Below are 13,907 nucleotides of genomic sequence, written 5' to 3'. Positions count from 1 at the left end.
AACATTATCTAGCATTGTCATTCGCAAACTTGTGTTCAGATTGTTAAAAAGAGAGAGAAAGAATAAACAAATTCAACAATTTAGTTCATACAAGTTGCAGTTAAAGTTCAAAGAGGGAAAATCTGTTTACTTTGGTATTTAAACAACTTAAAATACAGTGAAATATCCCATAAGAATTCAAGCTCTCCAGATCTCAGATGCAAGTAATAATGATTCAACAAGAAAAGAGGAAATGTCTTGGCTAAAAGCAAAATATCATTTAGGTAGCATTCTCAAGGATTAAGTGACTACACTTTACCGAGGTAGTCAAATGCAAAGCAAGAGGAAATGTTACTTGAAAGGTTTACTTATTCTTATTTCTTATTCTTGTTCTTCACTGCTATTTTGCTAGAGCCTTATATTATGTAGGATTCAGGTATCTTGCAAAAATGTTGAAAAATGCCAGTGCATAATGGAAATCTAAACAATGGTTGGTGTTCTTAATTTGTCTAGATTTTTAGAGGGAAGCAATTCATCCAAGTAGTGTCACAAAAGACAAATCATATTGCTTACATTGAAAAAAACAGCTTTTCAATTAAAAATAATGCCTACTTCTAAATCTCTCACTATAAAGAACTTCCAAAATAATAATAATCAAATATAATGTTTAACCCAGAATGTAAAAACTGTATTATAATAGTATTTTTGATGTCAAAGTGTTGCCATAGTTTGTTTCAAGGACTATTTTGATCTGTATGCAAAAAGGATTTTTGAAATAGAGTTTTTTAAATTTTGTATTATAATTTTACTTTATTTTTATTTTTAGGCATTAATTTTTATTGTAAGCATATGCTGTTAGGTGGTTTATTTGTAAAATACTTTCTATAGATGAGAATTTATGGGGATGTTCTTTACAATTTCAGTCATACAGAAAAGACATCAAAAAAGTCATTTATGTGTATACCACCCAAATTTAAGAAATATAAATATTTTATCATATTTACTTCAGGGTTTTTAAAAATTATTTTTTTCTTTGGTGGAGTGAAACATTGCAAATATCAGCAGGGTTGCCATGAGCTGACTGTCCTTCTGTAGGAGATCACAACTCTTACCACGGGGGTCTTAACACAGTTTCTCTGTTTCATGTTCCAGCAATTGCTCCATCCCCTCCCTTTTCTGGTTTGGTTGGGCTCTCCACTCCAGTTTCTGCACCTAAGCTTTGCACTACTCCTTCAAGGGATACCCTGTATTCTGCCTGCACCCTTGCAAATAATCCCTTTACTAAACTTTCCTCAAATCACCCACTTTGAGTGTGCTACTCATTTTCTGCTGGGATGTGATAGCCAAAAGTTTGCATCCTGTCTGTCTGTGTCAGTTATGTTTTTACAATAGGTGTATGTACCTATACAACATACTTTTATGTGTTTAAATTTTTATGTGAATGATTTCGTATGACATGTATCCTTCTGCAACTTGCTTCATTTTCCAAATATTGTTTGAGATTTATCCATGTTGTTATGTGAATATTTAGTCATTTAGGTTTTAGGAAAGATTGCACAATACACTTCAGGTTCTGCAGTTAGGACAAAAATTCTCGGAAAAAAATATCTAGAATTACTCTTTGAGTTCCTTAAATATACATATCTATGTATACATATATACATATAGCCAGTGGTGACTTAGGAGTCTTTTGGTTCCATCAGTGAAACATGCTACTCTTTTTTTTCCCCCTTCTCATTTCAAAGTAGCTTCTTAGATCACTGATTAAATTATTGAGTAAAGGGATTTTAAAAGATGCATGCATGAGTAAAGTCTCTCAATTAAAACTGGCCACTATTAAAGCAGCCAGAAAACCTCATGATTATCACTAACAGTAGTGGAAATCTAAAGAATGTGAGAGCAAAACCGACAGCCAGAGTCAGCGAATGTTATCATCACTGTTGATACAGTGCTGCCTTTTTAGCCCTGAGCCACAATAGGGTTCACTTGTTTCCAGTGGGTTTTCACCTGTGTTCTTCCTCTGAAGGGTGTTTATGTCTCCACCTGGGGCTGTGTCTCCAGAGAAAACGACCTTCTGCACTTACCCAGTACATTCCTAATAGATTCTTTTGCTGACATTTTCTGTCCAGTATTGGGGACAATAGATATTACAATGGCAGAAGGGGGTGAGAGATTTGGGGATTGGGAGCAGGTAGGTGGCCATTGAAATGGGTAGATACAGAGGCCATTTTTGGTCTGAGGACAGGAGGGAAAGGTCCAGGGATTTTGGCCATAGAGGGTCTCTACATAGCCACATATTGTGCTCAAGTCCCCCTTTCCAGAGCTGCATCTCCCTGCTGTTCTCACCAACTAATTTGTACAGAGTGTTATTCCGATGACTTTCTACTCTCCTGCTCTCACCTTGTCATGCAGTGGGAAAACTGGAGGGCGTAGGTGACATCTCTTTCCACCCTGACCTCATCACCCCTCATTCTGCCCAGGCAATAGCTCTTGGGGACTCCCAGGTCATTGGTAAATTTAAGCTCCCGAGGAAAGGAGAAGATGCCAGAGAGCTGGCTTCCCTCTGTTCAAGCCACACTTGAGAAAGTGGGTGTGAAATAACCTCTGCTCCCCTGTCACATTCTCAGCTCCTACACACCTTGAAGAATCAGTGATTTTCTTTTTTCAATGTCTCATTTGATATTTAAAGGTATACACAGCTGTGCTTTTCAACCTCTTAGTACTATTCCTTTCCTATCAAGGCAAAGGTTATTGACAGAACTAATAGCTGATGCAGTCTGTCTTTGTTTCAACTAGGGTAGGTAACTGACACTGGCTGCCATTTAAATGCATTTTTACTGGTAAGACCCATGCTCTGGAAAAGGCTTTTTTAATCTCCCAGGAGCTTGTGCCTGCAATTCATGCTGATTGCCACTAGATGGTGGCAGTGTCTTTTCATAGAGTGTAGGTTAATGTTCCTTATAGGTATTGAAGGCACCGCAGAAACATAGCTGTGTACTCACAAATTATACACGCATATATAAAATATCTATGTATTTTAGTGTAAGAGTATACATTTATATTATGTACTCTATTAACAAAGTCAATATGTTGATCAATTTTACTAAGAAAACAACAAACATAGGAGCAAAGTATAGAAGAAATATGATATTTGAGGAGAGTCAGTGAATCAGCCTTGGTTCTTGGCTTACAGCCAGTCCTCTTCCCAGGCTGAGTTTGCCATTTGTGCACAACCTTCCCTTTGAGCCCAAGCCTCCAGGGCTGAGCAGCTCTGGCAGGAGGCTCTGCCGCCAACCACCTGGCAGCCCTTGAGTGGGCTGCCAAGCCTGCTGCCCTTAGCTTGATTGGATGCCTTCCTGGGGCCAGGCCCCGCCCACTGCCTTTCTCCAGGGCTTGGCACTCATCCTCAGGGACTTCCAGCTGCAGGAGAAGCAGAGGGTCCTGCCACCAGTCCTGACGGAGATGTGAAGAAGGCCAGCAAAATAGATGTCCTTCAACCGTGAAGGCTGCCCAGCCAGCACATAGCCACTCTGCTCCCAGTCCACAGGGGCTCACTGGCCACTGGCATGTGCTTGCAACCTGTCTCGTGTCCTGGCTTCTTTCCTGGCAGGTTCTTGCATCTCTGTCCTGTTGTGGCCAGGCAGATTCTCTGATTCTTCATTTCTTGTCCAGGCTCTTTTTCAAAGAATTTTTTCAAATTTCTACTCATTATGAAGTTTTGATGTAAAATTCTAATGACAATAGTTTTGTTTTTTTTTTATACCATCATAAAGTCTGATCACTTCTTCACTTGCTATCTGTTACCATTCAGTATTTGGGTACTTTGAGGGTACCTACATTTTTTTCCTTCGTAGGAAAAACACACAACCACTCATCTTGTGAATGTTGGGACCGTTTTTCCTTTGGCCTTTCTGGCCTTAGCAATTCCTCCTCTGTTTGGGTTGTACATGGCACTTGGGACCACCTCAATGGGTATCCAGAGCTACCTAGGTCATTTGTGGACCAAACTGATACCTGTGTGGGTTAGGATTCTTCTGTTATGAGTCACAAATCTAATTCATGTTCATTTGGGCAAAAAGAGAAAACTTATTGGCTCAAGCAACCCAATAATGGATAAAAGCATGGGTGGAAGTGACCTTGGGAATGAAGGCATCCAGGGACTGGTACCCTCCCTCCGTCTCCCTCTCCTTCTCCTGCACCACTCAGATCACACGCGCACACACACACACACACACACACACACACACACACACACACACACACAGCCCTCCTCCTCTTTGTGGGTTTATTTTATTTTTTCAGTTTAGTTGCCTGTCTATGACTGGCAGGCTTATATCCTTTTAACCATCCACAAAGGACATTAAAGAGTCTTTCCCACTAGCTCCAGGCAGGAAAGAGAAAAAACTCCTGGGTAGCCTGGCTTGAATGCTGTGTCTAATTAATAAACCAATCAGGGCGGCCTGGGCACAGTGTGTGTGAGTGTGAGTGTGCACAGCCTGAGTTGGATGTCCAGGCCCATACTCAGGTTGGGACAGGTTAGCTGCTAAAAACCCCTGTGGTTGGAGGGGGTGAAAAGGATTTTCCTAAAGGAAATGGGTGATAACTGCAGAAGAAGGAAAAGCAAGGCACTGGGCAATTTAAGATGTGTCACACCCCTGCATTGTTCCATTTATAACTATCCCTAAGTATAAAGCAAATGAAATGAAGCTGCTCTGCAGCAGGGAACTTCCTCCTGGTGTTGTTAAACTGGCTTGCAGGAAGCATTCTGAATCTGTCGTATAAACCCTGACAGATGTCAATAAATGCCAGACATTTTTACTTAAGTTCATGCTAAACCTGAAGAAGAGAGCCTCTGTGCTCGCTAAATGAGAGCCGGCATGCCAGCCCCGCCCAGCTCTTCTTCCTCTGCTGCGTGAGCTTTTCTGTCTCCGTTAGTGGACTTGAGGTTCTTTGGGGACAAGATCCAGGCCTTATTCCTGGTTGTCTTTCCAGCACATGGCATGGAACTTGGCACATGGCTGATGCTCGAGGAATGTTTATCAAGGGCATCAATGAATAGTAATATCTAGATGAGCAACAAAATGAATAGACCACAAATCTGGTGTTGTTCTGCGATCTGGGACCACACCCTAGGGCTGGTCACATTGCTGCCTAGTGCCATCGGTGGGAAACTAATCAAGCATTAGGAGTAGAGGCCTGGCATGGCTGCGTGGACCTTGCACATGAGTCCAAATGCATATTCATGTGAGCCTACATGCATGATTAACTTGGGAAGCTGACAGGAAGCAGTCAATCTGTTGAGCAAGTTTGTGTTTTATAAACCAGATGTTCGGTATTATTATTCATCATCTCCTTTGATACCAGAACGATCCCCATTATGTAGCATGGGAAATGAAGGATATGGAATAATATACCCTTATTATACAAGAGAGTACCACAACCATGCATTTCGGAGGCCTTTTTGAAGCCTGGGCAAGTGTAATTGAACAGCAGTTCATTTTAACATTCCCACTTGGACTTAAGTTAATGGGATTTTGCCCAGATGGACCATGGTGACCCCCATCTCCTGCTCCTACCCTTTGGAAAATGAATGTTGACTCTGTGTCTGCGTTTTTCTTGGAAGCCACATGTATGAATCATAGGCAGCACTCTTGCCTAAGCAGCAGCTACAGGTTGGGGGGTCATAGAAAAGCAGGGACCCCCCTAGTGTGTAGGGGGACAGAGGGTTTCTGGACATGGTTGGCTGCATAACTTCTGCTTGGTGGTCTGGGGAAAAAACTCTTGCCATTGGCTGCTATTTCCTATGGCAAGAGTACAGAATGCCTTTCAATCATAAAGTGCTTACAGTGCAAGTGAACTTGCAAATTGATGTTCCTTCTCCATAAAATGTTTAAGAATCACGGAGTCCAGACCTGTGGAGGCCGGGAATGATGGAGTTGCTGGGTGCAGAAGAGGGCCTTCATGTTGTGCATGTGGTATTTCTGTGTGTAATGATGAGCTGGTCCACGTGGGGAAGCCTACAGGTGAGGGTTCTGGCCACGCCAGACTATCCCTAGGAGAGGAGTACGTGCGATCACAGGCCCACGTGTAAACTGCAGCCAGACTGAACTCACTGCATTTCCTTTGTTTACCTGGGGCTGGTTACAAGAGAGTGGTTTCAGTACCAATGCAATATTATGGGGATTTTTTTTTTTAAGTAATGATGCAGTAATTACATTTGGAATTAGCCCCTGAGTGAAGTTGATACTATATTCTGGCTTAATATTTTGAAGTTAGTTTTCCATGATCTTGTGTTTGTGCCAGGACAATTACTAGTGATTTATAACTGATTTTTACTGGTTGCAGGAAAAATGCTTCATTTCTCATTATTGTCAGTGGTATGTTTTGATTTCTTCCATGATCCATGTTGGCATTGCTTGAAATTTTGATTTGAGTTGAAAAGTGGAAGTTGTCCAGGGTTATGGATCAGCTCAAATCAGTTTTCTTTATAGCATTAAGGATTAATCAAGGAGTCAGAATGTGGGAAGACTTCTAGATCTAAGAGAACTGTTTACTGCGGGTTGGTTCTGCCTTTGAAAATGGCCTTGCATGCCTCCAGTGGCAGCCCTGGTGTGCTCTGAGTATTTTTAGCAAGATGTCGGAACTATGTTTCCCTACTGTTATATACTGTATATGCTGGTTGACTTGGTTCCTGGCAACAATAACTGTCAACATCATCTCACAGTTGATACTATTTTGTTATTAATATTGATAAAGTAAATTTGTTTACTTATTCTAACACCCAAACTAGGCTGCCCCCAAATAATAGGTTGCATGATTCCATGTATATTATTACACATGATTACCATATATACTATTAGTCAGAGTTCTTTGGAGAAGCAGACCCAATAGAAGAGGTACATATAGAGAAGCTATGTATAAAGAGAGAGAGGCAGTGGGATTATTTTAAGAAATTGGCTTACACAGTTGTGGGGACTGGCAAGTCAAATCTGTAAGGGAGGCTGGCAGGCTGGGAATTCCAGTAAAAGTTGGTGTTGCAGTCTTGAATTTGAAGGCAGTCTGGAGGAAGAATTCCTTCTTCTTTGGGGGACCAATCTTTTCTCTTAAGACTTTCAACTGATTGGATGAGACACATCCACGTTTTGGAGGGTAATCTGCTTTACTCAAAGTCTACTGATTTAAATGTCAATGATATCTAAAAAATACCTTCCCAGCAACATTTAGACTGGTGGTTGATCAAGTAACTAGGCACCATGGCCTAGCCAAGTTGACACATAAAATTATCCACGACACCAATGAGTTGTCAGTCCTTGAGGGACTAGATTCTTGCCTCATCTTACTTGTCATGGGGGAATATAGGACCATCTTGATATAGATGTAAAACTATTAAAAACATGGCCACTCTATCCCTGTTGGGAGTTTTTCCCAACACCTGCCAGCTTCTTTTTAGCTATCATGATTATTGATGGAGATGAGGTGAGAAAGGATTGCCCCATAACAATGCTCTTGACTTTTAGTATACATACTCATTAGTAAAATAGTTATCCACATTCAGAGCGTCTGGAATGGGGTCTGGGACTATTTCTAGCAAGCAGTCAGGTGCTGCAGGTGCTGCTGTCCTGTGTACCACCCTGCAGCAGTGACGCCCTGTGGCTCTGATAATCTTCTGGAAGAACAAGGAGAAAGATGGAGGAGCTTCATGGCTTTTACTCAAGAGACCAGCCAGTCTGTGGGGGCTTCAGACACTTAGATTTTAGGATCTTCTCTTTATTATGCTTTTCCCCAAGAAGACTGAGAAAACAACTCCTGATTATTCTTTGGAACTAAAGCTATAGAAGAGAAGTGCCAAAACATCAGAAAATACCTTAGACTGAGCCTTGAACGGGCTGCAAAACCAGAAAGTATCGCTCTCCCATCAGATGTGCCCGGCCAGTTTTGGTGGCCACCAGCAGTACCTCAAGCCTTGATCTTGCTTTGGACTCTGCTACTTACTGGCTGTGTAAACTTGATGGCAAGGCAAGGAGATGAGCATCCTTTGAGCACCTCCGATGCCAGGTACCATGCTGGGCAGTTTTATATCGTATCTTTATGGCAACAATGCTGGGGAATAGTTGGCATTATTTTATATGAGGCTTAACTAGTGCCATTAAGAAAGATTGAAAGCTGTGAATTAGAACCAGGTTTGTCTTGGGCCAACGCCTGCTGTGTTCCAGAACTCTCTTTCCCCGTTTGTTTTGGGGCAGAGCAGGGGTCCCTGCCTGGCTCCCAACACCGTGTGAAAAGCAGATGGGATGGTGAGTCTCCACGCGTCTGCACAACCCAAAGGCTTATGGAAGTGTGTCATGTGCCGTATGCCAGGGCTCCTTCTTCCAGGAGAAATGATTAGCTTCGTAGTCATGATTTCGGGGATCAGGTGATCAAGTAATGTTTTTCATTGTGTTTTTGTTTTGTTTGTTTTCCATCTGGGACTGGCATTCAGAAATCTGTAGAGGTAAAAGGGCCTTGAGTCAGCTACCGTAGGGAGGATAAATCCTTGCAGATTCTGTCATTTCCGGTGCAGGCAATTCAAAAGACCCCTTATCCTCATGCCTTTGGATCCTGATTTTTAGATTAAAGAGAAGCATGATTATTGAACATAAATATCTGGGAAGTCAAATAGTAAAATAAATCTGTGGCAATAAAATAAAACAAATCAGTACAATCCACACAAGGCTCTACTTGAACCCAAATGGCTGAAAGCAGGGAACAGATCAGCTGGAGTGACAGGCGGCAGCTGAGTTTGTTTCCCCAGCTGGGGGCCGGGACTGTCAGCTGCAAATCAGGTAGAGACACGTCATGCCGGACCCTCCACTAGAGGCTGAGCAGGCACCGGTCCACTCACCACAACCCCTGGTCAGGAAAGGACATGATGGCCCAGGGGCTCGGCCTCCCCAGCCGAGGTTTCCAGACCCTTCCCTGGTAACCTGCTTTTCTCTCCCCGTCCAGCTCGCTGATGATCAGGGCCTCGTCCTGATGACCACCGTGGCCATGCCTGTGTTCAGTAAGCAGAACGAGACCGTGAGTACGGCAGCCGCACTCCCTGCCTCGCGCTCGGAGGGTGGTTTTCTCAGACCCCCCTCTGACCCAAGCTCTGGTTTTTGTTTTTTGTTTTTTAAGGAGAGAGTGCATATAATTTTTCCTTACTGTTTTATCCTGCTCCTGGAATTAACACATCAAAATTAGATGAGAAGAATTCAAGCAGGCATTGTGTTAGAGTTTGCAGTCCCTTTCCAAAATTTTCATTAAATGACCTTAGGAGGAAAAACCCCAGGGACAACCCCTGATTAGGGTGGGCTGACGTATCTTTGGCTTATAGTTACCTGCCTTTTGTCAGTTTCCTGGTACCGTGGTAACAGAGTGCCATAAACTGGATGGCTTAAAAAACAGAAATTGATCCTCACACAGTTCTAGAGGCTGGAAGTCGGAAGTCACAATGTCAGCCGGGCTGTGCTTCCTCTGACAGCTCTCGGGAAGAGCTTTTCCTTGCCTGTTTCAGCCTGCGAGGGCCCCAGGCACTCCTTGGCTTGTGGCAGCATCTCTCCAATCACTGCCTCTGTCTTCACACCTGCTCCTATGTGTTGCTGTGTGCTCCCCTCTTCTTATGAGGAGACCAGTCATTGGATTCAGGGCCTGCCCTAAACCCAGGATGATTTCATCTTGAGGTCCTTAACTGTTACATCTGCGAAGACACTATTTCCAAACAGCATTACATTCTGAGGTTCTGGGTGGACATGAACTTGGCCGACACTATTCAACCCACTATAAGCCTTAAAAGAAACAACAGGCAGCAGAAATTTGTACATCCTTCCCCATGGCCTTTCTGACATTGGAAAGTTTCAGCAAATCACAATGGCCGCCTGCCGTGGAAACTGGGACCCTGGAGGTCTATTCCTTCACGTTTGCCCTTGGTTCCAACTCTAAAAATGTTAAGAGTTATTACATCTTTCTCTGGCTGTTGAGTCTCTCTCTCCTGGGCACCAGATGGCAGTGTAAGTCGAGAAAGCAGTTAACATGCTGTCTTTCCTATAAAAAGCTTTCATAAGAGACGCCGGCTAATGATTAGAGTCCTATGCTGCCGAAACTGTTGTGCTTCTTCACATCAGTGTCTGAGTTTCGGGAGAGAGGAGAGGGAGGCTATTGAAGTGTCTTGGTATGAGTGTGTGTTGTAGCTTGTAGTAGTTAACGGGTGGCTTGAGAAGCTACCATTCTTGTCCAGTGACATTTTGGGCGGAGGGTGGGGGATAGAAGAGGCTCTTTCTTGGAGATCTGGGTTAATCCTCAATCTCTATCAGTTTGGGAAAGGCACCAGACAGTGACCTATGGTGTGTGCCTTCTTCTCATGAGGGTCTATTTCTTTTGCCAAGTTAACTGACTATTATTGTTCAATGTCCGTTTTCAACAGAGATCGAAGGGTATTCTTCTGGGAGTGGTTGGCACAGACGTCCCAGTGAAAGAGCTTCTGAAGACCATCCCCAAATACAAGGTAATGCATGACCTAATTAATGAAATCAGACCAACAGAAATACCAGGTGCTTCATTTTCACAAAAGTCCGGGTTCAAACTCCACTGCCCTTTTGAGCAATGTTTTTGCTTACCACCATCATAACCTATTACCTTGTTTTTGTACCATCTGTACAGCTAATTAACAGGTATTTTTAAACTTAAATTGAATTGCTGTTTTTCTTAATTACCTCCTCTAACCTCAGTTTAAAGAATCAATGTGAAATCATAAGTTTTGACGTGATCCTTATGTTTTCTTGATGCACACGAAGTATTGACATGACTGGTTTGCCTTTTAAAAAGATGGCCCAAAGAGTTCTGCAATCCTGTGCAGAAAACTCGGCCACATTCCCTAGTGGGGGCTCCTGAGACAAGCAAAGCAAAAAGTGGGAAGTGGGAGAGCCCTCAAGGGCCCACACAGGCCCACAGCGCTGCCTGGGAGCCCCCTGGATGTGTCCCCAAGTGTGCGCATGTGGGAGGGTCAGCGAGCAGCCCCACTCTAGGTCCCGTTGGTTCCCTGGACCCAGGACTCACTGGCCGCACAGGGTTCAGGCCCACAGCATTGCCTCCTCCTCAGCACCAAGCAGAGCGGCCAGCTCGGCTCCTTGTTAGGCCTACTGAGATTGTGGAGGGCCCCCTCTGCCCCTGTCTGGAAGGAGGCCCTTCCTTAGCACCACCTTCCCTGATGTGCTGAGGCCTGATTTGCCACAGTTGTGAGGGGCCCATCGGCCTTCCTGGGCCTCAGGGGAGGCAGGCAGTGGTTAGAACTCGCTCTGGAAGCTCCTGGCTCCATCACTGATGAAGTGGGTGTAGACAGGTCCCTCAGATCCTTAGTTCTCCTTCTGTCAAATGGTGACGGCCAGCTTCATCCCCCAAAGCTTGTACTATTAGAGTTAAGTTTCCAGAGGCATGACAGGACATTTAGTTGACCCAAACCCATATAGTCAAGTGTTGGAAACTGTAAGTCCCCAGAAACTGAAAATCAAGGGTGTGGATCAGGGACGGCCTTGAAGCCCCTAAAGACAGTGAACTTCTCTTTGGTGGCAATCCCCAGACCTGGGTGTCCAGAACTGCTGGCCCACTGTTTAAGGAAGGGTGTCCCACCTGCAGAGAATGTTCCCAGCCAATTCTTAAGCTGCTTATTTCACATGAGGACATGTAGAAACCAAAGCACAGAGCCACTACGTACCTGATAGGTGCCCAATAAATCAAGAAAGAATGAATATAATATAGAATAAGTAACAATTACCCTGTGGTTCAGTTCCTCAAAGCTGCTTCTACTAGCCACTGTGCTAAGCTCTTTATAACATTATCTCACTTAATAATAAGTAGACATTAAAATTACCTCCATTATACAACTAAAGAAACTGAGGCAGAGGAATATCTTAAATATCTTGCCAAATTGTTCAGCTTGCAAGTGGGAGAGCCATGATTTTAACCTCTATAACCCCAGTGCTCCTAGAAACAATAAGAGAAATGACAATAATAGCAGTAATAGTTAAAATATGAAAATAAAATCATCATCATAATTAAAATACAGTAAAATATTGATTGAACTTCTTACCGTAGAGTTGGTGTAGTCCCGGGTACTTTACATGCATTATTCCTGTTGGCGCCTTATTACACTCTCATGAAGTGGGTACATTGGCCTCATTTTTAGGTAAGGATGCTTGAGATAACTTTCTCAATTGCACTCAGCTGGTCAAAGATGAATGAAACAGAGCATAACAAGAGAGTAGAGGAAGATCAGCTACAGAAAATTAACCAGCTGTGCTTGAAATGCAGGCACTTCTGTTTTATGCTGTCCCCAGGGTGGAGCTGGAACCAGAGACACAGGGATGACATACGCTAACCTGAGGCATCCCTTCCCTGGTTCCCATAAAGAGCCTCAGGAAAGGTGTGCCTGCCAGCCAGGGACAGCCATGGCCAAACGGGCCTCTGCTGGAGGAGAGGAGAGCCCCAGGGAGCAGAGTTCAGGTCACACCTTGCCCTCCTGATTAACACCTTGTAAAGATGAGTCACCTCTTGGCTCTTGGGGTTTTCCCAGAAGATAGAATTCTTTCTTTCTCCCTTAACTTCATGGATTTTTCCCACAAGCTATCAGACTTCCTGTAATTTTTATTAAGAATTCCAGACACCCCAGCAATAATTTCCAGACACCACAGCCTCTGTTAACATAACGAGCCATTTTATAATTGGGTTCACTTCATTAGCCCAAAGTCTCTCCAGTTGGAAGGGAAGTGCCTCCTTTCCCCAGGCTGTTGGACCATGCAGGCTTCTGGCCTCCAGGAGAGCATGCCTCAGGCCCAAGAGCTGGAAGGCCTCGCATCCAATCTGTTCTCGATTACTCCATGGGACTGCACATTAGGCAGGACAGGAAGACTGCTTCTATTTTGGATGAAACAGGACTTAGGGATTTCATCAGTATACTGATGTGTGGCCCCAAACAAATATTGGACACTGTCATATTATAAGTTTTTGATTCTCTGAGAGATTCATCCACAGAATGTATTTTGAGATTTGCTCAGTTTCTCCTCTTAGATCTATATTAGGTCATATCTATATGCCACCAACCAACAAACATTCTGGTGTTATTTTCTCAGAACGTTTGCTGGGAAGGATTTTCACCAGTTTCTGAATATCAGGAAGGCTTTCTCAGGTACAGGCTTGAGAAGGACTTGTTATGCATCTGCTGGAGCAAATCAGCTTCTTTTTGGCTCATTTTTAATGTTACCTTTAGTTTGCATTTTCAAGCTGAACTAGGCAATATTTGAGTAAAGTGATACTTGCCTTAAATACACACAAACCCTAATGGAATGCCTGCCCCATGCCCGCCCTTGTGCTAGGGACTGTAGAGGTCAAAGGTGAGTGCCGTGGCCCCTGCCCCACAGAGCTCCTGCTAATGGAGGGGGCACTGCCCTAAGTTTTTCCTAGAACAAGACAGAGGAAGGAAAGAAATCCAGCTAAGGTGGAGGGACAGCAAAATGAGTGTAGCATCCTTATGCATTAGGGTGAAGGTAGTGGTGGAAATGTGCTCAGGGTTTTATGAAAATGTGTATGGGAAAGAGAATGCGAAGGGGAGAGTCAGGAAGATCCTGAGACTGAGCTCACAGCACGGACGAGAATTCACTAGGTGGGGAGAGGGGGTTCTCCGGGCATCTGGCCCTGCTTGAGGAAAGGTCGAGATGGGAGAGAAGACTACTGGGGTGCTGCCATGTGCTCTGAGGGCAGTGGGTGGAGGAAGGCAAACCTGTACTCAGGCAGGGGCCAGACCCCAGGGAGACCTCAGGGACAGGCCTATGCGGTCTATCTTACACACCAAGGGGGTGTCTAGTGGGTTTTACAAAAGAGAGCAACATGTCAGAGTTACCTTTGCCAATCTGGAAGAT

At 43.9% G+C, this 13,907-nt stretch overlaps 1 protein-coding gene across 1 annotated transcript in view; it reads left to right on the top strand.

The window, feature by feature from the left end:
* CACNA2D3 (calcium voltage-gated channel auxiliary subunit alpha2delta 3) overlaps window positions 1-13,907 on the top strand; it is an 806,837-nt gene that overhangs the window by 589,358 nt on the left and 203,572 nt on the right. Inside the window, exons 15-16 of the mRNA XM_045529969.1 lie at window positions 8,965-9,036; window positions 10,421-10,501. Coding sequence (XP_045385925.1) covers window positions 8,965-9,036; window positions 10,421-10,501 — 153 coding nt within the window. The remainder of the gene's footprint in view (window positions 1-8,964; window positions 9,037-10,420; window positions 10,502-13,907) is intronic.

This window comes from Lemur catta, chromosome 18 (genome assembly GCF_020740605.2).
Source record: "Lemur catta isolate mLemCat1 chromosome 18, mLemCat1.pri, whole genome shotgun sequence".
NCBI classification, from domain to species: Eukaryota; Metazoa; Chordata; class Mammalia; order Primates; family Lemuridae; genus Lemur; species Lemur catta.
The sequence above is the reverse complement of the archived record's forward strand: the minus strand, read 5'-3'. Positions and strand labels throughout refer to the sequence as shown.